A 26,595-nucleotide genomic window follows, 5' to 3' on the forward strand; every position below is an offset into this window, starting at 1 on the left:
GCTGCAAGAAGTTGTCTGTCCATACCACTTCCAGAAGGCTGGTGTCATTACATGTGTATCACTTTTGACAAGAGGTGTTCACTGGGAAAAAGAATGGTGTTTCTGTTTCCAGGGGTATCTAAGATAAGGTGAGAGCCATCTCTTCCCACTGTTGTGGAAGCCCTTTCAGTGCAGATCTGAAATCTGTCCTACATGACTATGGAGAACAGACTGTTCCCTTTTTCTTAGCAGTAGCCTTTTATAAAATTGGGGACTGTATTCTTTAGGAAAGAGATGACTCAAAAGAGACATGACAAACCTCAGTCTTTCCTCAGAGGTCACATTCTCCCACTGTCTTCTGGGTGACATATCTGTTTAGTACAACTTGGCATAATCTGTTACACAATAGAAGGTTCATCCTAATGGATGTACACGTCCTCCTGCCTGGTAGTGTTGACACATGTTCAGCCTGTGATAAGCCCAGATAGTGACTCATCCCCATGAATTCACCAGGTGACTGTCCTCCACATAAGTAGGTCTTTCCACGCATCCTTGGTGATTTCTAGTCCTCTTCTGTACACTACTGTCTGCAATTTAGTTTTAAGTTGGTGCTCACATTTACAGACACCTGACTGTGGCTCATACACTGGCTTAATATGCATTTTTCCACCCATCAGTGGAAATACTGAGATGCCCTACATCTAATACAGCCTCCACTGAGAATCCTACTCAAGAAGTTCTTACCTTTCATTTCTAAGCTACTAACAACCCTTCATCTTCCAAATAGATTTGCCACCACCTTTTAACTGTTTCATCTAAGCCCTCACCTTGAGAGACAGCATATCTTGTATGTCATTTCCTCATGAGACAAGAGCTGTGACAGTTGTTGCTTTCCTTCTGTCCACAGTCATCTTACTCTGACATGGACGAAATTATGCCGGTATGACAGAGTTTGCTCTTGACAAAACCACACTTGCTCTTACTTATGTCCTCTAGTTATTTATAGAAACATGTTTGTTCCTGTATTTTTGTAGAAGCTATATTTAAAGCAGTCTGTTGTGGAATTCTCCAGTTCTTCCTTTGTTCTCTTTTGCTGAATGAATCATTACATCTACCTTTTCCCGGCATTTCAGAACCTCAGAATATCCTCTGTTAATTATCAGAAAAAGCCAGTAACAGCTTAGAAGTTACTCCATACAACCCTCTAAGCATTCCAGTCTTTCAATACTTTCCTTGATATTCCTACTTTTCCCAATACGACAACAGAAAATGCTCATTGCCTTTCATGTTCCTAATTTAATCTAATTTTGGATCTTGACCTTTCTGCCTTTCCATTTTTACTCATCCCTGGTATTTTTATACTAATCTTCAATAATTTTGCCATGCTTACACACTTTCTGCCTGTTTTTCTCTTGCTTAAGATCAACAAGAGCACATAATTTACAAAATGGCCTGGTTTTTTCCAGTGTCAAACTCTCATTTCATGGTCTCACTCACCTAAACTGTCTCCCACCCTCAAGTTCTCAGCTAGTTCTTTCCCTTGCAGCCAGTCAAAACCAAAGAAAATTTTCTTTTGCTCTTTCTGCCACCCTTTGTACCCAGAAAACTGCTGCAACATGCAAGACCTTGCTGAACAGCTTGCAACTTGAAGTGTTGCCATCCCTACAGATGTCAGGCAATTAAAATTCCCCACTGCCACCAAGACCTGTGCTTGGGACAGTCCCACTTGTTGCTCACAAAAAGGCTTCATCCACCCCCATTCTGGAGACCTGGAGCAAACCCCCACCATGCTAGTGCTGAGCAGGTCCTTGTCTCTCCATTAGAACATGGTTGTTGGAGGCAATGTATGCACCCCTGGCACACATCACCTCCTCCAGGTCTTCTTGACCAATAATTCTATTTTAATAGCCTGACTACGAGAATTACCATGTCTCTGCCACGCTAGCATAAAGGCATCTAAGATATTCAACCAGTTGACCCAGCAACTTTCACACTGCATCTCCAGTGACCCAGGGAACTGAAAGAGGTAATAGGAGAAAATAGAATTATAAATAATAGATTTATAGATCTTTGTCTTGGTTTCCACTGTTTTCCCTCCAATCTTCTGAAGTCTTCTGAAGGATTCTGAATCCTGAATTCTGAAGGATTTCTCTCTAACTCCCTTCCCCTATACTCCCATGACTTTATGTGAGGGTATTCACCTCCTGTTTCAGGGGTGGACACGAGTGGATCAGCAGCTATATGTTCTGTCCTCCCTCCTGATGGGAGCCAAGACCCTCCTGACCTGCAGACCTACCTGCATAAGCATTTCTAACACTGCCACCACAGCTCTTTCTCTTGTCACCCTCCTCCCAGCCCCCTGTGTTCACATTTGGACTGGTTTACATCACTCTTAGCAGTAGTGCCAACGCTCACAGGCACAGGCAAGCTAGACCTTTACTGCCCGAGCAGGTGAGCCTTGGTTATCTTCCAGCAATGCAGTGGGTGGGACTTACCCCTGTTCCCCACTGACAAAAATTCTTGTGAATTGTTTAATTTCCCTGAAGAGTAGTGGCCTCTGTGACATTTTGCTTCCCAGCATGACGCCGACCCTCGCCTGCTGTTTGCACAGTATGGTGGCTTCATTGATGTGGAACAACTTCTGTCCCTCACAGCCATAATTCCCACCCATTCTCCACTGATAGTGATGAGGGAAATTTTTCTACCTTCCTGAGTGTTTTGGGTTTTTTTGTGTCTGCAGGGCTTGCCATGATTCCTCAGAGTGTTTCCACCCAGCCACCCCAACCTGAAGCTCTCCAGACTCCTTCCTAAAGGGATGCTACTAAAAGGCATGTTTTCCTCTCCTGGTTCTTACTAGCAAGAAGAAAAGGCCACAGACCTTGTAAATTAAGTTCAAATCATGGGCTAAAGCATTCAGGATTGGTGCTTCCATTTGAGAACAGACTTTACAGCAGCAGATAAAGAACCACACAATAGTAGAGGGAGCCCTGAAAGAGCAGCGTTTCCTCACTATTTTTGTTCTGACCACTGTGCTCTTTTGTGAAGGTTGCACTTCCTACTACTGCAGGGAGCTGGGAGAGCAGGAATAATAAGATGCTCACCTTGTTAGCCAAGGATTAGGCCCAAGCAGTATATATTTAATTAGACTTTAAAGAGCTTATTTCAATGTTAGGAGATGCACTTCTTCCCTGTTGCTGCTGCCTCAATATAACTGTTTCAGTAAGTGTTCTGCTTATCAAGAGAAAGGAGTCTGTTTTCAGATATTGTGAGTGAGTACTCAGTTTTTGTTTGCATATAGATTAAGAAGAAGAAAGTTGACCCAAAGCTCTTGTAGAGGTCATCTAATCTGTTTGGTTGAGAAGATCTGTCCTCCCACAGACTCACCTTCGGCACTATAAAGGAATACCTCTTCCTGATGACAAGCTCTCTTTGCAGCGTTACCTCACTCTTGGTCATTCTAGAAGCAACATCTTCTATTACAAAAATTTAGGAACTACATTGGAAATTAGAGTGCTGTTTGCATAGGCCAGATCTTTGGACTACTTCCTGCCAGAAAACCCAGGGCATTCACAATGAGCATTAGTGAAGACGACGTAGAGAAGTTTCTTGATGGCAACCCTACTTTTGCCAAGCAGTACTTTGAGAAGAAACTAAGAACAGAGTCCTGGGATAGTAATGAGGGTGAAATCCTTTTTGAGTTGATCCAAGACATGCAAGAAAGCATCAACATGGAGAAAGTTGTTTTCAAGACCTTGAGAAGAATCAGGTCCCTTATTCACGCTGACCGCTGTAGTCTTTTCATGTACAGGCAGAGAAATGGCACGCCTGAACTGGCAACAAGGCTTTTCAACATCCAAGAGGGAAGCACGCTGGAGGAATGCCTGGTCTCCCCAGACTGCGAGATTGTCTATCCGCTGGACATAGGCATTGTGGGCTATGTTGCACAAACCAAGAAAACCATGAACATCAAGGATGTCAGTGAGGTAGGTTTGCCATTTATACATTCATTCATTGGGTAGAAGAAAGGCTCACATGCTTACTAGTACAAATGGGTCAAGAGGTAGCAGGGTGTCTTGGTGCTTGGTCAAACCTTGTGTGGTGTAATAGCTGTGTAGAGGAAACCAAACTACCAGTAGCAAGTTGCTTCCAATTTCATTTATGGAGCAAGGTGAAGCTAAGCACATTAATTACACTAGTTGTTAACACCTGCAAACAAGTGCACTGTTACACCTTGCCTGTCTAATTAAAAAAAAAAACACCAAACAACAAAATCACATCTAGTCCAGCAGAGAAGAGAGAGTGCAGTACAGTCAGATCTGCACTGAACGGACATGAAGTTTTCCACACACATTTATATTCCATGAGTAATTGGCAAAGAGAGACATATCCTTTACAGCGAGTCCAGAAAGGGTTTACTACCACAAATGACATTTGAAAATGTTTGCTGTCTGATGAAGCTTGTGACAAGGGCATTTAGAGGCATGTTTATCAACCAGAGAGAGTGGACCTCAGAGCAGGGAGTTAACTGCAATCTGTGTACAAGTGATCTTCATCACAAGCAGCAAGAGACAAACTTTGACCAAAAAAACTCTTTCAGCAAACACTGCACACTGTGATACCAGGAGGGTTCCAAGGAATTTTAGTGTTTTATTTTTATGCCTTCATGACAATATTTACCCCCCATACTCCTGGGTTGAATCATGTAAACCTGAATGGCAGCAATAACAATCGGCTTGTTCTAATCATAGGTATAGAACTAAAATCCATGTGACCCAATTATGGCATTTGGGATTACTCTATCTATTGTTTGCTAGTTACAAAGAGACCATCTGTTTATCCATCCATTTTTTGCTAAATACGAGCATATCCAAATGCTTCAGCAAAACTTTGTTGTCCTCCATGGAATGTACTGAGACATTGATGTGGTTTTGCAAACTTTTTTTTTTGAGGGGGTGGGGGAAGGGGTAGGGTGGGGGGAGCATAAGAATGTGACTTAAACTTTTTAAATCTTTCTGGCTTCAGACATTTCTCCAAGAATATGGAAGGATTTCAGTGCTGTGATCCATGTACTACACTCCAACTCTAGCGCTTTCAGGCATTGCTGTAAGGCAATTCCTTTGAAGGAGACACAGAGACTAAGTGCTTGGTCTACCCCATTGGCAGGGAAGGCCAGTAGTGGGGGAGGTATGGGGAGAAGACCTATTAGGGACTGATTATTTTTTCTGGTGCACCCTTCTGAATCTGAACAGACCTTTGGGGCTTTTTCTAACCCATCTAGAAGGACTTGTAGCTGACAAGTTATTCAGCTGAGCAGAGAGAATATCTTGGGTCAGCAAGACCATCCCTGCACTCCCTGTTGACAGGTGATGATGGTGTCAATAAGGCCCTGTGCAGGCAAGGTGATGGACCACCTGCCTTCCCTGCACTACCCTTTCACTGCTTTGTTTTCTTTTGCAATAGCGGGACAGTGACATTCACATAAGGAACAACTGGATGCATTCCCTTTGGACTGCCCCTACAGCATGACCTAGCACTCTCCCAGTGGTTTGAATGGTGATTCCCTCATGGGCGACTCCCTGTGCAGCCCAGTCCATAACAGTGCTATCTGCATATTGCAACCGCTGCCAAAATGATCCTGGGGCAGGAGATGGGTTGCTTTCAGGGACAGGGGGAGAGTGCCAGGAACCATGCACCACTGGTGCCAGCTGCATCCTCCATTGGGATACCTTCCCTGCCATCTACTATCCCATGCACAAAGGCCCAGCAACATGGGAGGAAATACCTGGCAGAACATTTTCAACAGAAACAGGGGTAGATGGCTTCATGGAGGCTGCAAGCTGACAGCAGCTTCAGGGCCCAGGCAAAAGCAGAAGAAAAATGAGGGTGAGTGAACTTCCTAGTGACTGTACCAGACAGCACTGGTCTATAAGCTGTGGCTACACAGTGCTGCATGGTAACTGGCTGTACCCACTTCGCAGTGTTAATGAGAAGTCAGAGGAAAGTTTGGAGGAGGTGCCATGAAGAATGTCAGTGATCTGAGCACGACCAGTGGAGAGCCTCCTTGTTCTGACAGAGTCTGACATGTTAAAGCTTATGATTTGCAAGATCTTTGCAAAAAGTGAAAAAGTGCACGTCTTGCAGTCAGAAGCCACAGCCAGTTCTCTTGTTGCTATTTTTATCACCTGTACATTGTCCAATTTTCTGCTAATTCATTTCTCTCCCTCAATAATTTTTTAAGCAAAACTTTCTTTAGGCAGCTTACTTTGAGAGGCTGTGCTTTAACTTGGTTTTAAGACTACAGACGTTGTGGAAAAAGCTTAATTTGTAAATTCTCTATTGAACAGTGTGCCCAGTTCAGTCCATTTGTTGATGAGCTCACCGACTACACTACGAAAAGCATCCTTGCAACACCCATCTTGAATGGCAAAGATTTAGTTGCTGTCATTGTGGCTATTAATAAGCTGAACGGCCCACACTTCACCAGCTCTGATGAAACAGTAAGTGGTCAGTAGCTCAGTTTCTATCAAGCAGTTGTCGCTTTTGTCACATAACACAGACTTTTCTACACTGGGGATGTCTGCTTTGGTGAAGGTCCACTGGTGCAAATTTCCCTACAGGGGACTTACCCTCTAACAGAAGAGGCTTATTATGAGTATGCTTATCTCAGAAATCTTTCAGAGAAGTTACAGTGAGATAAGCCTCATCTCACACCAGTGCAAAGCAAAGCATTTGTCCAGGGGAATTACAATGACGTTGCTAAAGGGGTGTTATGAAATCTAGTGTACACGAGGCTGCTACTACATTCAACTCAATCTCATTGTTTGCCTTTTCAGCTTTTTCTGAAGTACTTGAATTTTGCTTCCTTGAACTTGAAAATTTATCACTTGAGTTATCTTCACAATTGTGAGACTCGAAGAGGCCAGGTAAGAGTGAAAATGCAGAGTGAAAAACAACTGTTGAGGGTTTAGCAGTAGGACTGGGGGAGGTAAGGAAGGGGCTTAGAAGATAAAGTGGACACCCAAGAAGTGGAAGGCCTAATGTCTCCCACAGGGTGCTCCGGTCTGGGGCTAAACCCAGGAGTTCTGTGTTCACATATCACTGCTGCATCAGCAAGTCCCACAGAAAGGGAGGAAAGTGAGCACAAGATGCAAGACACACTGCTAGTTCTGCCAATAGTTCAACTGGAAGACCTTCGGCCGTCTAGACCTAAAGGTCTTTGAGAGAGTTAATATGGTTCATTGTGTTAGACTTAAAAGTACCAAAGTACAGAGTGAGTAAATGACATTCTCAGAGGTGGTCTAGGATTTCAATATTGCAAATCCCAACTGCAAAGACTGTGGGAATATTGTAAAGTAAATTGGTTTGTGCAAAGACAGTTCAGTCTGCTTGTGCTCAGATGCTGTGTAAGAGTCTTATTAGAAGACCATATAATGCATTTTGCCCAACTCCTTTACACCATTCCATTCTTCAGGGGTTTCTTTCCATCCTCCTCCCTGGGTTTGGGGATTTCAGCATTATTTATCGCATGCTGTAAAATGCCAAAAATAAACCATTGCTCATTTTCCTTTAACGGTTTGTATGACAACACCACTATACTATCCAAAGGATGTTCAGAGGCCAGTGACATTGAACATCTCAGACTTTATAGGAGTGGCACAGTTGTCCCAATTTATGGGTTAGAAACAAAGACCAGTGCAGCTCAGAATTGTCAGAAATATCTACTAGTGCCTAGTGAAGAGGTGAGACATACATTTCATGACTGTGGCCACATAATGGTACTTCTTGTTCAAACCACAGGTCCAGTCAGCTTCAGGTAGTAGCTCTCAGTGCTTCTGAAACACTGCTCTTCATGTCTCCTGGGCTCAGAAAGCAAAGCACATACACTCAGATACAGGCATACATGCACTAGCTAAGCTAGGCAATTGCATAGATGGCTTTCTTACCATTTCGGAGAAAATTAAGTTCTCCATTAGGCCCACAAAGATCCTCCTTGTGCCACCAGAAACACTTGCCTAATCTGCTGCATAACCTGCATTTTTACAAATGAAAGAGCCTAAGAGCAACAGCTTTCTTAAGCGTACACCTGCAGGGCGCAGGACGGGGAAAAGGACCATAGGCTGATGTGCACACAAAGCAGCTATGCAAAGGCTTTGAGGAAAGTGTTAATTTGGGTATTTCCAACTCCAGCCTCTGGAATTTATAACAATTTTGGTGTTAACTGGTTTTGGATGCAAGATTTTACTTATGAGTATAAAATGTAAGTGGGGCCATCTCTTTATCTAGCACTACTACTTTTTTGAGCTATATTTTTAAGACTGGACTTTTACATAGCACTCCACAATGACCTGACTCTTCCTTAGAGTGCATCTTCCTCTAAGAATTCCCAGTGTGAATAAGCAATCCTTTTACATTTTGCAGTATAGGTTGCTATTGCACTTTTCAGAAACTGTAGTATAAACCCCCAATTGTTTCCTTGTTACTCCAAACACATTTGGGAAGCCCAGGTCTCAAGAAGAGGCTATGCTTACATTTGGATTTTATCCTGCAGGTGCTGTTGTGGTCAGCTAATAAGGTTTTTGAAGAACTGACAGACATCGAGAGGCAGTTCCACAAAGCTTTTTACACAGTGAGAGCATACCTGAACTGTGACCGGTACTCAGTAGGTCTCCTGGACATGACGAAGCAGAAAGTAAGCATTCTTCATGTGTGTGTTGTACAGCTTTCTGTGTTGCTGCAATCCACTGAGGGGTGATGTGTGGAGATAAGTTTTACTGGGGCAGCCAAAGTGCAAGCTAGCTTTGAGTCATTATTCTTGCTTTGGTTGGCATTTTTTTTATTCCATTGTGCAAATAAAGAGCTGGGGATAAAGAAAAGTGAGGGAAAGGGAAGACCTTATCACTGGAATGGGACTGTCGAAGGAGCCAGAAGCTGGGAAGACAAAGGAAGGGCAAACATGTCTGACCGTGTCAATCCTGGTCAAAGTCTACACCGTAACTACAGCCTCACAAAGTCTGTGGTTATTAGAAGTATAGTGAGATACCTGTGGAAATCCCCAACAACAAAGCAGCCACCTTCCTCAAGGACTCATCCATGTGCATGTTATCCAGGCTTTTTGGTGAAATTTGGCTTCATAAAAATAGGCTGACAGAAGCTAAGTTACCTCTGCAGCTCTGATTTGGTCTGATTGTTTGCACCTTTGGCAAGCTTTATGTGGGAGTTAAACAGCATTCTTGTCACCAGAGCTCTGCTTTATTCCATGGTCAGGCTGGCTGAGGCTACCATGAACTTTGATGTCCACCACGTTGCCAGAGCCTTCATAGCAAGCTGTTTTGTGAAGAGGTGTATTAAAAGATCATTAGCGTGCTAAAAACACTTTGATCAGCATTATAATGTAGCCTAGGAAAAACAATAAAAAAATTTCACTTTAGCAAGCTAGCAAGTAGTAGATCAGCCCTATGGCCACACTCTGGAAAATGAGAACACGTAAAATATTGACATAGTCGTTTGCTCTGTGAATACAGCCTGTGCTGTTCACTGACTGAAGCAGCATCCTGTGTATAGGCAGTATATGACTATATACAGCCATATAGTGCACCTGACACTTCCCGATTTAGATACACCGTTCTGCTTCCTAGTCTTATTATTTCATGCCTTGTTTACACAGTAGCAAAACCAGCATGGTAGAGAAGTGGTTACTTTGAGGTTCAAGGCAGAATGCACTTTCCTACTTTAAAAATCCTTCTTTCATTTTAAAACTAGGAATTTTTTGACCTGTGGCCAGTCCAGCTGGGAGAAGTTCCCCCCTACTCAGGACCTCGCACCCCGGATGGCCGAGTACGTGAGAACCAGATTTCTTAAACTCTCTCCTGTCTGGCTGGATTGACACACCACTAATTTTAACACCACTCTTTTTATTTGTAGGAAATAGTCTTCTACAAGGTCATCGATTATATATTACATGGAAAAGAAGACATTAAAGTCATCCCGTAAGTGCCCAGTTTCTGTATGCTAGGTACTGACATGAAGTGTAGCTAAAACCAAGGTTCCCCATGATTTAAAGTCATTCAAGAAGAGATATGCAAAGGACCAATAGAAGACTGAGTAAGAGAGCCAGAATTAAGTTGGTGCTTTGACTCACATTTCTGTGGCACAAAGATTTTCTCCAGGATATTGGGATCCTGGCTTGCAAGTCAGGCTCCAAAAGTCACTGCAACCAGCGATTCTTTTTAGACGCAGCAGTGAACTGCCTTGACTGCCTGCAGTTTTGGCACTCTCCTTGCCAGGCTGAGGCATCACTCTTGCTTGGTGCCTTCTCTATGTCAGTGGCTGAGCCCATCCAGGTTGCCCTTGTGTTGAGGCACCTGCTGTCCCAGCCCTGCGCCTCACCCCTCTGCTACCCTCCCGACCTCTCATGGTCAGTCCTGCTCCCCTGCCTATCTTCCAGCTTACTTGTTTCTCTTTTATCCTCTGGTCACTGACCCCATCTCAAGGCTACCTCTGGCCTTTCCTCCTCTCTTGACACCACGTTGAGACTTCCTCTTCCTGAAAACCACCCTTTCTTCTTGCCACTGAATTTTTCAGAGGAGCCTTGGGCACCCCGGACAAATCTGACACGACAGGAGTTTTGCCCAGTTCTGGTCACACCTCTTTGCATCGGCTTAAGTGCTGCAAGAAAGGCCCCATTGCTTAGGTACAGCAGTGTTCAAAAGTTCAGGCTGGCAGACACTCTTAGCTGGGAACTTCCTTTTATTTTTCTCTGTGCTGAAGGTCTGAAACATGGCCCCCACTCCCAGGAATGACTTACGTCTCTGCAGACTATGATATTTTATGAGTTACTGAATGAGTCTGTATTGAATCCTTGCAGGAAAAGTATTAACTTAGGTGAAAAATCTTTGCTCGCACACAAGGGTCCTTTGAAAGTAACATGACTGTTTAGTAACTGGAAAGTGAAACATGTAAACATGGATTGTGCAATCAGCTGGATACATTTCAGCTCCATGATTGTTCTTCAGTAAACATATATCCTTAATTTCCCTTATGCATTTTTCTTTCATTCAGAAATCCTACCGCGGATCACTGGGCACTAGTTACTGGACTGCCAACTTATGTGGCTGAAAGTGGATTTGTAAGTACTTAGCTTAGGCTTCAGCAAGGCTTTCTGAGATGAAGTCATACTAATGCTGCTTTCTCATCAATTCAGTTTTTTGTTTTGGTATTTAAACTTCTCATTGCCCATATTGTAAAACTTTTTCTTTTGTGTGATCCCCTAGATTTGCAACATTATGAATGCTGCTGCAGATGAGATGTTTAACTTTCAGGTACCGTGAAAACTTCCAGTACCATCAAGGATTCTACTTTGTTTGCAGAAATGTAATTTAGAGTCAATATTAGGCATGTAAATATTTCTTTAGCCTGTAGTCTTGATGTAAAATGGGAGTGCTGATGTATTTAGAAAACATATTAAGTATATGGTGTCTTTCTGCTTGCTGTTGCTTCAAGGAAGGTCCTCTAGATGAATCAGGATGGACTATCAAAAACGTTCTCTCCATGCCAATAGTCAACAAAAGGGAAGAAATTGTTGGCGTTGTCACATTTTATAACAGAAAAGATGGGAAACCATTTGACGAACAGGATGAGACCCTCATGGAGGTATAGTTTCTTGCTGCAGCTGGAAGTTGTTCATATGGTTGAGAGAGGTCAATATTGCTCATTGTACACGGGCAAAGCATCCCCCAGCCTTTTGCAGCTAAGTGAGTTTCTTTGTTGCTTATAGAGGTGCTATGCATCAGCTTGAAAGTTTTGAAAGCAAGTATATGAAATACTGGGGGGGTTTGTCTTAGAAACCCAGCTGTGTTCACATCATTTTTTTCAGCGTTCTTGGATTGGACACCTAGCCATGAGCAGTTATGATATACTAACATGACCATTCTGACCTGTGTTCACATACATGACAGCTGGCTCACAGTGGCTGGGCAACTCCCTCAAGAAATTACACAGGAATTATCTGTGTAGCTAAGATACAAAGGGTGGCCAGTATCAAATCTACCAACAGCAGCTTGCTGCTTAGAAATGCTCCTATGCTAGTTTCAATCCAATATAGGTATTCAGCTCCTGACATCTGTTATCAATCAGAACATTTGCTGAAATAGGCTTTTCTTATTAATCAAAAAGACTGCCAAAAAAAAAAATCAGTTTGAATTGACCGCTGGACAGCAAACAAGTTGAGAGCAAACACGGTGTGTGAGTAAACATACGTGAACGGTAATGAGACCACCTTGCTCTCCCTTGATACAAGGGTTCCTGACCTGCTGTCACCATCGTGACACCACAGCCTTTCCACAGGCATGGTGACACTTGCAACAACACAGAAATAGCTTTCCATATGCTGAACTAGACAGAGGGTCCTCAAACCTCCACAGCATGGATGCTCTGGAGGCCAAGGCAGATTCAATAGCTGGGGAGCTGCTGTGCTGAGGAGCAGGTAGAGGTTGGGAGCAAACACACAGTTGCTCATTGCTAGACTTGTGGCCAAAGTGGAGCTTGTGTTTCTCTAAAAGTATATCATGCAGTGTTATATTTCTGTGTCTTTGAGGAACAGATGTTTTGTTTATTTCACCATTTCCTTCTTCTCCCCTCACCAAGTCCTTGACACAGTTCCTGGGTTGGTCTGTGCTCAACACAGACACGTATGATAAGATGAACAAGCTGGAGAACCGGAAGGATATTGCTCAGGATATGGTGCTTTACCATGTGAAATGTGACAAGGATGAAATACAGGAAATTCTGGTAATGCCTTGCAACATGCAGCACACCCCCCAGGTGTACTGGCCTGTCTGGCCTGTGACATATGGCACAGACATAGGTTTCCCATCCCACAGAAGTGCTTCCAGCCACCATCATGTGGAGGCAACACCTGGGCCCCAGTTTCTGTACAGCAGAACAAGTTTTTGTTTTGGCTCTGTGGTCTGCCCTCCACCTCGGCACGCTGCCACGCTGTGTCCTTTCTAATTTCCTCAGCAAAGCCAGCCCTGGAGGTGGGCTCACGCAGGTGCTACTCAGGGCAGGGCTGGAGGGGTGGAAGAGGAGCTGATTTATGTCCCCAAGACCTCCTTAGTGCAGAGGATGTGGAGTTAGAGGACCCAGCTGGGACACTGGCTCTAGGGGGACATTTGCAAGTGGGGGAAATACAAACCAAAATCAAGGAGAGGGAGAACATTTTTACCAGGAAGAATGGGTTGAAAGACCGGAAATAGAAGTAAGGTCCAGAAAGAAAACACAATTTGCATATGAGAGCTGCCCTAGATTGCCCCAAAGTTGCACAGTGCAAAGTCCAGTGGGGTTTGGTTGTCAGTTTAACACATCCATGCTCTTTGCAGCCAACAAGAGAAAAGCTGGGGAAAGAGCCAAGCGAGTGTGAGGAAGAGGAGCTGGCAAGCATCCTGGTAAGAGCAATGTACCACTGGAATGGACAGCCCTGGCAAACAAATATTGCCTGAGTGCATGCAGGGAAGATTTCCCAGTGTTGGCACAGTGGTACACATCGGTAGGGCACTTGGTGAAGGGCAAAGGCAAAGCATACCCTGCCCTCCTCTGTTGTGTGAGTTTGAGGTTATTACTATCAGGTGCCTTCCCCAACTCCTAGGGAGTACCTGCTCTCTGCCACTTTATCTCAAGGGGCTCAAAGTCCATCTGGAAACACATCAGCCACCTTGATTTGTCACGCATGTTGCTCTCTGGAGTAAATATGGAGGGCTGTAAGCCTTCCCTTGTAAGACCTGTCAAACTACATCAAATCAACAAGAAAAGTACTTAACAGAAAACAAGCAATATTTCTTGCACTTGACCAAAAATGCCCTCCCTTTTCCCCCACTAATGGGGTTATGAAAAGCTGCATTTCAGTCTATTTATGTGTTATATTCTAAGAGGTAAAGTTCCTAGCAGCATCAGACTGATAAATTTCTATTAGGGAAAATCCATTCCAGGTGTTTCTAGGGATGGCATAAGTAGCACAGCAACAAACCATCCCACCTCTCTTCCAGAAAGAAGAACTCCCGGGGCCCACCAAGTTTGAAATCTATGAATTCAGGTTCTCTGATTTTGACTGCACTGAGCTAGAGCTGGTGAAGTGCGGCATTCAGATGTACTACGAGCTCGGCGTGGTGAAAAAGTTCCAGATCCCACAGGAGGTAGGAGCTGGCAACACATAGGGACTCCCATCTTGGATGGCCAGCAGACACTGCATGGCTGAGGTCCCCATGCATGCCCTGCACAGCTCATGGAGTGGCTGGAGGTCTGGGTTCAGAGGGGCTTGCAGGGAGAGGGGCATGCGTGCTGAGCCCCCTCATCCAGCTGAGGGCAGGGAACTCCCTCTCAAAGCCCCTGGTCCCTACATGCAGGTTTGGAGCATGAAGCTGGCCTCTTCTGCTCTGCACTGTCTGCTGCAGCTGTGGGTTTGCTGTCGGGTCTATACAGATGGGGGCTACACCATGCAAAAAATTGCTTGCCCTTGCTGCGTCTAATGTCACTCACAGCCGCAGTGTAAAAACACAGTTTCCAGGCGCAACACAGGGCAGTGCATACTCATGTGCATGTTTCATTTGCTATATAGTATGTACCCTATAGCTTTCAGCCAACATACACTGACGTGACTTCATTTGGTGCAGTTGGTACCATCTTCCTGACTGCTGGCGATAGGAGCGGTGTGACCCTGTGGGCACAAGGACCCCCATAGCCCCTGATGTGCAAGTTCACGGCTTTTGCCACAGTTCAAACCGCTGCAGGACGTGTGAAACTCGCGTTTCGTTTCTGCAGCTCTGCTGCTCCCCAAGGGATTTCTCAGCTCATCATGTGAAGTTTATTGCCATCTATTGGGATCTGGAGGTAGCTGCAGGAAGAGTTTTCACCCTGGAAAGGCAGGCTGGGAAGTAGGAAGGAAGCGAAATGTATTGAATGGGAATTACTGCTGCGCTTCTTACTTATAGCATGTCAATGTCAAAAAGTATTCAAAATATCTGCTTTGGAACAACTAATCCCTGATACAAGTATGAAAAGCAGTCATTCTCTGCTGCCACTCTGAGCAGCAGAGCTTTTAAAAAATTAAAATTCATCCATGATTAATTTGCTCTCTAATGAGAAAACCTATATAGCTACAAGAGGTAGCACACATAGAGAAGTATAATGTAGAGGTGAAAAATAGTTTGCTATTTAATGCCCTATATTGTAATTATTTAGGTGATATAAACACTACCCATCTCTCCTTCTACGGAGCCATATCTCTTGAAGAGAGATATCAGTATTAGTAAATCGCAAGGCATGGGAGGGACAAATCTTACAAGTGATAACATAGAGAAACACAGAAATTCAATAAATTCACAGACAGTAGGATGAAATCTCTTTTCCTCTAGACATTGCTGTTTCTTCTTTCCCCCATAGACACCTCTGTGATTTTATTTTTCTTAAAAAAAAATAATAAAAAAAATTAGAAAGCAGAGAGCTATGTTTTAGTGTCCCCTTTAGCTCACCACTGGGCTTTACTATAACAACATCATCAGTGAAGCCTGATGGTATTACAGCTTCTGATTCCTTTCTGGGGCCATCTCTGTAGACTTTGTCTGAAACTCATCCATGACTTCTGTACGTGGTCTTTATTGCAAGAGCAATGGGCAGCAGCTTCATCACACAAACTAACATCCTCTTCTCCGATCTGTAGGTTCTGGTAAGGTTTGTGTACTCAGTCAGCAAAGGCTATCGGAAAATAACTTACCACAACTGGCGCCATGGCTTCAACGTTGCGCAGACGATGTTCACTCTCCTGATGGTAAGGTAACACCACCCCAGTTAATTCTGTGGTATGGCTTTATTTACAAGAGGTCTTCTGTTGTGCCCTGGAGATATGCAGTGCTCCCTTTGAATCCTGGTGTAGGATAAGAGTTTGTCACTCCTGGCACAGGTCCTGCTAAATAAGGTCTCCATTTGCCTTAAGTGACAGTCCTTGCGTTACACTTAAAGTTGCAGCCAATACTGCCCAATGAATGGAGTGCTTTAATTTTCTTGGGTACAGATGTGTATGGTGTTGAATAGCCTCCAGATTAAATCCTTCTACAGGGTAGGGGAGAGAAACTACAGGACTTCCCTTCCTCCAGTAGTTTCTGACAGTAAGAGCCAGAATGAACTTAGCTGGCTGGGATGGAAGACAACCTCACACTTTCCATTTCCAGGCAGGACAGGTACAGGTGTAAGTCTATCACTAGTGTGAATGTGGCAAGTGCCGTTTCTCACAGGCTGTCAGGCCAACAGGTGCCCCAACAAGAAAAACAAGTGTCATACTGCTGCTCCACACCAGGGATGGACTAGCACCAGGACCCAGTGCAGATGGTATGGCCCACACAACTGGCAACAGAATTATGCCTAACACTCCTGGACAATCCTTTGGGTGATTCAGCTTGAAGAGCTCATTGCTCAGAAAGAAGCAGAGCCCCTTCGCAAATTACTTTGTGTCCAGTGACTGGAGGGGTGCTTATGAGGTCCTGAGTGTCCCTAGGGCACAAGGCAGCTGTAGCTGCAGGTAGCCAGCATTGCAGGTGGGCATGGAGCACATATGCACAACATGCATGACTACCTGAGTCTGAAATATTTCGTTCCCAGCTGCTTTCCCATTTTAACCTAAATGTACCATGTATTGCATTTAGCTTCACAAGTACTTTCAGTTCTCCTGGACTGTTTCAGTGAGGAGATCCCCAGCACATAGCAGTCACAGTTCAGTACCCTTTCCTGCAAGAGACACTAACAGATGCCATGCAAATTCTCACCCTCCAGACTGGCAAACTGAAGCGTTATTACTCAGACCTTGAAGCCCTTGCAATGGTAACTGCTGCTCTGTGCCACGATATTGACCACAGGGGAACCAACAACCTTTATCAAATGAAGTAAGCACTTTCCTACCACTTCAAACCATTTACTCTTGCTCTCGTGTGGAGCGGGATCAGGCTATGATCACATCAAAGTCCAGTACAGCTCTGTTTTATACACAGAGGTAACAACCTTCTTTTGCAAATAACCTTGTTTTTTGGCTTGCTACAGCATTTGAGCTTATGCTTTGGTCAGTGGGGAAACTGAAATTTTGCAGTGCTCTTGTTAACTCCTAGCAAACCTCCTTTGGTTAAAGAAACACTACATTACCACTACAGGGTGGAACAAGTGCAGCACAGGCATCTAGTGGCCTGAGCATAACAGGAGGCTCAGGGTGCCACCAGGAGCATCCTGGACATAAGAAGCCTACTTTTTCCTGGAAGGTATCTATGGAGAAAGCACCATGCATGGCACTGCCCTCACCACATGCAGAAACAAAGCACCTATGAGTGTGAGAGTGCTGCTCTCAGTAGGTAGTTACTAGCTACAGAAAAACAGTTGCATGATTTCATTGATTGGTCAAGCCTCTGTTGCTCACTTAAAGTAATGTCTGATCACAGCTCTCCTGCAATGCTTGCTGGTTATACTTTCTGACTGTTTTCTGGAGCTTTTGAAACATGCAAGTGAAGCTGGCTGGGTACAAGAGGGTCTTGCTTTTCAGCTAGGAAAGTGTCCAAGGACTGCTGGTTTTTCTGTTCCTATGACTAGATACCAACATGTGTTTATTCAGGAATTAAACAAGCTTACTATGCTGGGTAACAACAGTCCAGTCATAAAGAACATTTTGGGTGAAATTTGTAGTTGGAAGACTGTTTTATACAGTGTCCAAATAGTTATAAGCTGTGTCACAAAAGTCTTTTACTAGACTGATGTCATTAGCTATTAAAAATATTACTCTTAAGCCTTTTCAAATGAGATGAACTTGTGTGTTTGACAAAATTAAACATAAAATGGGACACTTCTTTCTATTTTAAGTGCTGCACTAACATCTTTAATTTTTCCTGTACGCAACCAGATCTCAAAATCCTTTAGCTAAACTTCATGGATCCTCAATTTTAGAGAGACATCACTTGGAATTTGGAAAATTCTTGCTCTCTGAAGAGGTTGGTAATGAACTGTAATGTAAGGACATGAATAATTTACTTTCCGGGAAGTTTTTCAGCAACAACAGAGCTGTCAGCTTAGCACAAGACCTTTCTCTGGTTTAGATACCTGAGAAACTGCAGCTGCCTCACTCCTCAAGTACTCTATGTTCACCCAATACCAAAACGCATGGGCTTCCTAAATGCATGACTTGGTTTCCTCAGAAGACATACCGTTATCCCCATAGGAGTATGTTAAATACAGGATTGTCCTCCTGTAGCCCTACTGACAGGGCCAAGGCCAGCACACTCCCCCAGCTAAGTTTTCATTTCAGACAAATTCACACTGGGTCCAGGGCACAGGGTTTGGGCACATGCTGTGCAACAAGTTTCAGGACACTGACCATGTTCAGGCAACAAAAGGGGATGCTAGGCACCAACATACGGTGAATGGGGCTCATAACCCTTGCACCTTAGGGGAGCAAGCTAAATCTATTTAAAAAAAAAAATGGTGAGCACATTCAAGAGAGATGGCAAGGAACTCACAACACCACAGTGCTTGGATTTTGCAGCTCCATTTCCTTTGCTTTTCAGTCGCTGAATATATGTCAGAACCTCAACCGCAGACAGCATGAGCACATGATTCACCTGATGGAAATTGCCATTATAGCAACAGACCTGGCACTTTACTTCAAGTAAGTCAGTCACATACACTGTGTGTGAAGGGCAGAAAGCAGCTAGTACTTTACAAAGGCAAAACGTGATGCTTTGCTCTGAGAGCTTCCCCGTGCAGCAATCCTCTTCACAGACACTGCCTTTGGGAGGCTGCCTTTAATACTGACATCAGAGCTGGTGGGGTGAGCTCAAATTGGTGAAAAGAATTTTTAACTTTTACTCATTAGATTACATACATGACTTTTTAACCCTTTATTTCCAACAAGGCTGTGCTATATGATCCCCTAACAGAAACAGAAGTCTGATTTTTTTTTGTTTTTACTTAGCACTTCAGCACTAAATATACTCATAAATGGTGAATGGCGTGGCCAGGGCTACGTAACTTCTCTGGGTGAGCAGCATAACCCAAATAACAAGTGGTCCATTGTAGGTGAATATAGTTATAGTCTATTTCACACCCAAAAGCCCAAAATGCCAAACATCTTGGAGCAGCATGCACTGACTTCCTGGGACATAAGGCTGGACTTCAACAACATATGACTTCCTAATTAGCAAGGAGTTTTCAAAATACACTGCTGAGACCAGAGATTGCTTCTGTGTTTTGCACTGAAGAAAGATTATGCAAAATATAAACAGTCCACAAAAAAGGAATACAAAGGAGGGTTCAATACCCAGTCCTCTTACTCCAGATATAGGATGGCTGTATGGGAGCAGATACCACTACTTCCTTACCAGATGGGAACAAGCCAGTCTTTGCCCTCCTTGGTCTATGGTCTGCAAGTGAAGGCTTGGTTGAGATCAAACCCAGGCAAAATGATATGGACAGAACATGTACACAAGTCACTTTGTGGATCTGGCCTAAATGTCTTCTCTGCTAGTATTGAAACAGCAGGTTTTTCTGGATTTCACACCACTCAAAACATGGGTGCATCATGCATAAACACCTCCCCCGAATTTCCTACATATATTTAGGTATATAAATAAGGTTAACAGGGCCAGACTAAATATATAAAGCCAGTAGCGTTCTGCCAACAATGGTGGAAGCATTTCTCAGCTGACATAACTTGCAGTAGCTCATACATTCAAGTTCCTGTTCATGTCTCACCAATATACTTATTTTTAAGTCATTTACAATAGTTTCCCTTACTTAAGAGAAGCAGGTGATGGTGCCTTGTTTTGTTGGGGGCTTCCTTGAGGACCTAAATGCCAGGACAATATCTTGAAATCCTTCTGGAAGGATTATCAATACCAGGATCAGCCATCTGTTTTTAGCACACTTGTTTCCTTGTTTTTGAGCTTTTTCTTTTTTCTGTCTTCCCCTCAAAGAAAGAGAACAATGTTTCAAAAGATCGTTGATGAGTCCAAGACATATGATAGCATGACTGCCTGGACTGAATACCTAACCCTGGAGACAACAAAGAAAGAGGTTGTAATGTGAGTAGTTGGCTCTGGAAAGGTGAGAGATGCGGTCACCTGGTTAGAGCTCCAAAACTTGCCTTGTGCTGCACTGAGTGCAAAATCAGCATGTGATACAGTACTGTCCACTCAAATGTGATCTTCTGGAAAAGCAGGGGAAAAAAGCTTAAAGTGGTTCTTCATCCCGATAAGTGACTGCTTTTGGAATGTCCTTCTGGTCATACACTCCTAACGAGATGCAGGATCCCTTCTAGCCATATACTCCTACCAGACCACCCTGCACTCCACAAGCAGGGGCAGTCTGCAATGGCAGATCTACAGGAATCCAGTCCATGAGCTCTTCTTCCCAGCGGCAACCAATCTGAGTTGCACAATGCTGTTGTTGTGACTGCACAGGTGCTTTGCAGGATGCTATGCACTGGCAATGAAGTGCACCCACCACCTCACTGCAGTCTGCACTGCTACACCTCCATGAGGGAGCCAGCAATGTTACTGTAAAGTCAAGAAGTTCAGCCCAGCAATGACTAAAGCTGCAAACATCCTAGTGCCAGATGCAAGCAGTTCCCTAGCATAAATCCATTTTAATCAAGAGAGCAACCCTTGATGAGTATCCCAGTCAGATCCCAGGCTGTTACAGCAACCTGTCTGTCTTTATCTATCACTTCAGCAGGGACTGGGCGATACCTGGGACAGTATTGGGGCATGAGCATCCTGACCCTGCAAGAGATAGGGTGCAGGCTGTAGAGAAGAAACTAATTTCTTTCCTGTTTTTAGGGCCATGATGATGACTGCCTGTGATTTGTCAGCAATCACAAAGCCTTGGGAAGTCCAGAGTAAGGTCAGGTGCTTGATATAGAGTTAGATTTCTCTAGCTTATATTTCAAAGTAATGCCTTTTCCTAATCTGCTAGAAGCTGAATCAAAGTCTCCTACCAAAACTACCGAAAGGACTTTAGAATAACTATGGTTTTGATGGATAAAGCAATCTTTAAGACTGTAGTTGTGAATTCTGTAGAAAATTCATGTTTACCAAAAAAGAAAAGAAGAAACCCCAAGTATTTAGCTTTTTTGGTTACATTGAGGTTTTTTGCATGTAATGTATGGGTTCTTTTTTTTTACAGCAATACCTGCTGTTTGCTCAGTTGTTTGATTTCATTCAGGAGTTCCTTCCTGAACTGTACTTGAGCAGTTGCTAAGTAAGAAACATTACAATTTAAAGGAGGATAAAAGAAATAAAACTCACCTTCCTGTTCAGCATGGAAAAAGGACAGCTGAGAAAATCATAATAGGCAGCCACAACTGGGACCAAGAGGCAAATCCTTGAGGAAGACACACTGGAAATGTTTCTTAATAGATGAGCAGTGGACTAATGAGCTCCAGTGCAATAAGGTTGTTGAGCTGTCACTAGATGGCTGCAGCCCCACTGCCACTGCTGCCCTTCCCAGGAGAAAGGCTGGGGCTGGGGTTGGACACAGAGCAACAGAGGGGCTACAAGTAAGATTTGCTTCATGGTGGAGACCTGAAGCACATCAAGTTGTAAAGCCGAAGTCAGTGCTAACTTTTCTTTTTCCCTCCTTGGCAATGTAGGTAGCTCTCCTGGTAGCAGCTGAGTTCTGGGAGCAAGGAGACTTAGAAATAAGTGTCCTTCAGCAACAGCCTATTGTAAGTACCATGTGAGAGCCAGACAGTTCAGTTCAGACAGCAAGTCTCAGCAGAGACTTACTACAAGCAATGCTGCTCTCAGAGCATTGTGTGTCTTCCTGAAATCACCATGCCTGCCAAAATCAATTGGAAAAGCGGGTACTCAGCTAGGGAAGACCCTCTGTGACAGAGCCTCTTGTCCAGCTCTCTATATAGTTAGATGGGTCCCAATGGCTGTGAACCAGCATGGAGTGACTCTCCCCCTGGAGACTTTGTGTTGGTCCCTTACAGAAAAAAGGAAAATTAATTGCATACATTGTAGAGGAAAGCACAGTTTCCAATAAAGAGAAAAACTACAAACACAAACTTGGTAGAGTCCAGAAATTATTTCTGGTAAATGGAAATGCATTAAAGCAGTGGGGTTGAACATATTTTTTCTATTGTAATAACAAATACTTACATTTGCCATTGAAAGAGCCAAGAGTCATTCCTTAATGCAGCCTCCAACTATGTGATTTGGGTTTTCTTTAACTAGACTTCCATATACCCCCTCTACCCACAGAGGCATCATAAATGATAGAGTGAGCAGCAAGGCCATGTAAGAATATAATTTCATGTTCAGTTACGTTTTAGAGAATTGAAAACATCTTCAGCACTTTATAACATGAACCTTCTCTCAGGTAGGTGCAAGGGCAAAAACTCCCTGTACTCCTCCCCATCCACAGACCCTGAAATAGCTCTCTAAAATTTCTGCTAAAATGGCAAAGGAAATGAGCCCACTTCACTCCTCTGCAGCAGAGGAAGAGGGCTGTGATGGACAGCCTTTACTGACAGCATGGCAGAACTGCCGGGCTGGCACAACAAGGCAATTTGGGGAAAAAATAGAAGTGTGTCTTTCAGTGAAGTGTTCTTATAAATCATGGTGAACTTGTGTCCTCCCACAGCCCATGATGGACCGGAGGAAGGCTGCTGAGCTTCCGAAGCTTCAAGTGGGTTTCATCGATTTTGTGTGCACATTTGTCTATAAGGTAAGCAAAGCACACCCTTGCACACCCCATCCTTCTCAACAGGGGTTCAAAGCTGAGGTGAGTAAGTCCCGGTGCAGCAACACCAGTCACGGTGAGAGAGACAAGTAGAGGAGACAACAGCTCCCTCTCTCTGGGGTATTGCAGCATGGTCCCTCTTTGTGCCAATAATGCTTTCCCTGCATTGAGCCTGCCTGGGAGGTCAGGTGTCGGGATCTGTCCTAGGGTATGATGGACAAGCACTGCCTCTGTGCTGCATTGCACTGACAGGTGTGTTTTCATTAGGAATTTTCACGTTTCCACGAGGAAATTCAGCCTATGCTTGATGGGCTGCTGAACAACAGAAACGAGTGGAAGACCCGTGCTGATGAGTATGATGCAAAAATGAAAGCTCTGGAGGAAGAGAAGAAAAAAGAGGAAGAGAAGATGGCTGCAAAGAAAGGTCAGAAACAATATGTAGCTTTTCATTCCTAACTCAAAAACATGCTTATGTGATGCTCTCCTAGATCTGCAGAAAGTTTTGCTGACATGGCAGAGTCAAATGCCCAGAACAAGTTTCCTCAGTCTTGCTCCACTGGCAAGGTTGAAGACAGCTTGTCTTCAAACCTGACACCATGACAGGCTGTCAAAAAGGCCACTTGCTCAAATGCCCAGGAGCTAGTACCTGAGAAACTAGCGAAACTACATTCAGCACCAGTGCCCATGCAGCTGGGGACAGCAGACAGTCCTTTGCAGTATACGTATGTCCCTGGAAAAGAGCAGGGAGACATTGCTTTGTACACAGGGGCTGTGGTCAATGTGCTGTCCCACGGATCATGAAGCAGAAGTTAAGACAAGCTAACACGCTCCTAGGGGGAACAGTTGAGGAATTACAGTTCATGCCATTTCTAGCCCAGATTAGGTACTGCCTAGAAGCAAGCATTAGTAGTAGTAGTAGTAGTAGTACCTATTTTGGTCAAATCCATTTTTCTTCTTCTGTGGGCCCAGCCTGGGTACCACTGAAATCCATCAGCTGCAGTGGGCATTGGGTGAAATCTTGTTTGATAGCCTGAGGATTTGTTTGACTCTCAGAAAGGTGGAAGCAGAAGGCTCTCCTGGCCTCTCCCAAGTGTCTGAGGAAACATCCGTCAGAACTTGGTGACTCAACTCCACAGAGGCTACATCTGAAGTCTCCTTTTATTCCAAACTGGACCAAAATCCCAACAGCCCATGGGGTGGACATTCCTCAAATGACAGTGTAGAAATCACTAGAGCCATCTAGATGTCTTATCTTAGTTTAATTCATAGTAATTAACTTAAAATATCAAAAGTAAGTATTTTATCTATGATTTGGAAAACTTGTGAAGAATTTTTCCGAAGTAATCAGTATTTAAGTGAGGAAGGTTCCTACTAACTGTAAAACACCCTTTCCAAGAAGTCTTACATGTATAATTACTTTGCACAGTAGACAGCTCTAGATATGGGTACTATAGGTATGACCTACATTGATCACTGGATAACTTAAAAATGCTAAAAACCTCCTGTAATGACTGAGAAGGACTTTTATGACTGTACCTCTAATTCTGTGTTTCTTTTTATATGGCAGATGGAATAACCTGTAATGGAGGAACAGCTCCAGCTTCCAAAACCTGTAGCATACTTTAGACCTATTATCAATGCAATATATGCCCCAAAATAAGAATGCCCATGATTTAAAAATAAAATTAAAAAAATCAAATCATGGCATACAAATACATTCCTGATTGGACGTTCTGCTACTTTAATTAGGCTTATGACCAGCCAGGGAAGGACTAGATATTGTTTGCCTTAATTGCATCTCTTCCTGATGGTGAGGAGCCAGTTCTGTCCTGTCTCTTGCTCCATTTAATGCACCTGATGTCAGATGGCATATGGCAAGTCAGAACAACGTTTGGCCCAATAAATCAGGTTGCATGACTATGGAAGAGCATTTCTCCTGCACTGAAACAGTTCTTACCCCAAAGCTGATGGGGCCAGTTGAATTCATATTCTGCTCCATACAACCCCATGTGATTGACAATGTATGCAACCATAGCCCACAGAGTAGGAAAACTGAAGAAGAGCCAAATATATCATATCTAAGCCTGTATCTGTTGGGATATCAGAAAGAAATCTGTGGGTAGGGATAAAGCATGAAAACTGACCATAGTAAACATTTGAACTGCTCTAAAAAGTTACGATTCCACGTAAATCCAAAAAACACTCACAATAGTTCTGCACTCACTTCAAGAATCTGGATAGGATGCTGCTCTAAAGCATGGAGCCATTCCTGCAACACCCAGTAGCTGCCATCTTCATGAGAAGGATCCACACTGTGCACTAACTGAGGCTTCGCTCTGTAACAAGTGACTGTAAGAAGACAGTGTCATCATGACCCACTAGAGTTCCAGTTCCAGTTCCACAAGCAACCTGAATAGTGGCATCTCCTAAATTTGTTCTGTTTTGCCTCATAATGCCAATGTTATTTAATGCAGTCCTCTTCCAATTGGTACCAACCCTCCTTCCTTTCCTCCTCCTGTTCTGAGATGTCCAGGTTTTAGATTCCCCTCCAGACTTTGAAAGACTGATGACTTGTACTCTTTTATTTCAGATGAAAGTTAGTTTTCGTGCTTATTAATGCAAGCATATTAGAACATTAAGTTACACTCTTGTAGCAGCACAGACACCTTTCTCTGCTCCTCTCACTCTCTTTCTCTCTTTTTTTAAAGTGTTTGGAGATCTGTTTTGCTGGGGATTTTCTTCTTCTTCTTCTATTACTCCTGCTATCTTCAGTGCTTTTACCCTTCAGTATCTTGGTTTGCATTACAAAAATACTGCCAGTAAAAGGAAAACTAGAGCTATGGTGGTACCTGGTGATCATTTATCCGTGTTTCAGTGCAGTAAGCAAGATGTAATCCTCTATCACTATGCGGCAATTCTGTGAGCAGCAAGTTGTCTTTCAGGAAGATACAGAAGCCCGTCCACTTGCATGGAAGCTAAATATGCCACTAGTAATGACTTCATGCTGTATGTCTCAGTTTCACTAAGAACAATGTAGGAAGCTTTCATCATACAGCATACGAAATCAAGTCATTTTTTAGAGCGGGAAAAATGCCACAAGGTTATTGTATTGCAGCATGGTGAGCAGTGGGCTTTTAAAGATCACCACAAGCCACTGTACACTTAAATGCTGAGAAAAGATCCTTAACGTCCTCAAACATTTTCTGAGAAATAAAGCCAGAAGGCTAATCTTCCCGCCTGCTGTGCCCAATGCAAGGTGCTCAGACCACCGCAGGGTGCTCCAGCAGTGCTTCTCACACAAGGAGCACTGGGTGCCTGCCCAGCTCACCCAGCAGTGCTGGTGAGCCCACAGGGCGTGTGGGCGGCTGTGCCCTACGGGCCTGCATGCAGCTGGGAGCGCAGCTCGCCCCAAACAGCATCAGAGGGGGTGTTCTGCCATGCATTTCCAAGGGGGACCATGCACACACGCAGCGGGGTGTCCGTGGGCATGCAGGGTGGGGTGCCAGTGGAGAAGGCTGTTTCTCAAGGGTGGCCCAATTCCATGGGAGCAGGACGATCCCCAAGGCTCCATTCTGTAACAGTGGTGCTGGGGCAGCCCAGGAGTCCCGCTGCAGCCCCGTGCGTGCTGCAGGAAGCTGTGCCCCACTTGTGGGGACAGGGCAAGCACCTCCCCTGTCTCCCCCTCCAGCTCCTGCCTCTCCCTCCTGCCACTCTCCTGTGTGCTCGTGGCACTTCAGGTGCCGCAGGCAGACCACACAGCTCTGTTGCCCATGGCCGTTTTATCAGACCATTCCTGTACATCAGTGGTCACGTGTCCTAGCTGCTCTGCAGCTTACTGCCTCCCATGTCACT

At 44.1% G+C, this 26,595-nt stretch overlaps 2 protein-coding genes across 3 annotated transcripts in view; one reads left to right on the forward strand and one right to left on the reverse strand.

The window, feature by feature from the left end:
* Nucleotides 1-26,595, reverse strand: part of LOC142027266 (purpurin) — a 44,766-nt gene that overhangs the window by 17,316 nt on the left and 855 nt on the right. The window contains exon 1 of one of the 2 annotated variants that reach the window (XM_075021102.1): nucleotides 299-646. The exons of the other annotated variant lie outside the window; for it this stretch is intronic. Within the exon in view, the coding sequence (XP_074877203.1) occupies nucleotides 299-348 (50 nt within the window). The 5' untranslated portion in view covers nucleotides 349-646. Of the gene's footprint in view, nucleotides 1-298; nucleotides 647-26,595 lie in introns of those variants that run through there. 2 annotated transcript variants of the gene reach the window in all.
* PDE6B (phosphodiesterase 6B) lies at nucleotides 3,552-25,723 on the forward strand. Its single transcript, XM_075021096.1, has 22 exons — nucleotides 3,552-3,962; nucleotides 6,324-6,476; nucleotides 6,813-6,902; nucleotides 8,528-8,668; nucleotides 9,739-9,813; nucleotides 9,901-9,965; nucleotides 11,038-11,104; nucleotides 11,250-11,297; nucleotides 11,479-11,628; nucleotides 12,622-12,765; nucleotides 13,356-13,421; nucleotides 14,019-14,165; nucleotides 15,689-15,796; nucleotides 16,795-16,904; nucleotides 17,903-17,990; nucleotides 18,564-18,664; nucleotides 19,971-20,078; nucleotides 20,835-20,898; nucleotides 21,647-21,721; nucleotides 22,645-22,728; nucleotides 23,011-23,167; nucleotides 24,311-25,723. Exons 1-22 carry the CDS (start codon nucleotides 3,552-3,554, stop codon nucleotides 24,367-24,369), a joined length of 2,511 nt encoding a protein of 836 aa, XP_074877197.1. The 3' UTR covers nucleotides 24,370-25,723.

Source organism: Buteo buteo, chromosome Z (assembly GCF_964188355.1).
Source record: "Buteo buteo chromosome Z, bButBut1.hap1.1, whole genome shotgun sequence".
Classification (NCBI taxonomy): domain Eukaryota; kingdom Metazoa; phylum Chordata; class Aves; order Accipitriformes; family Accipitridae; genus Buteo; species Buteo buteo.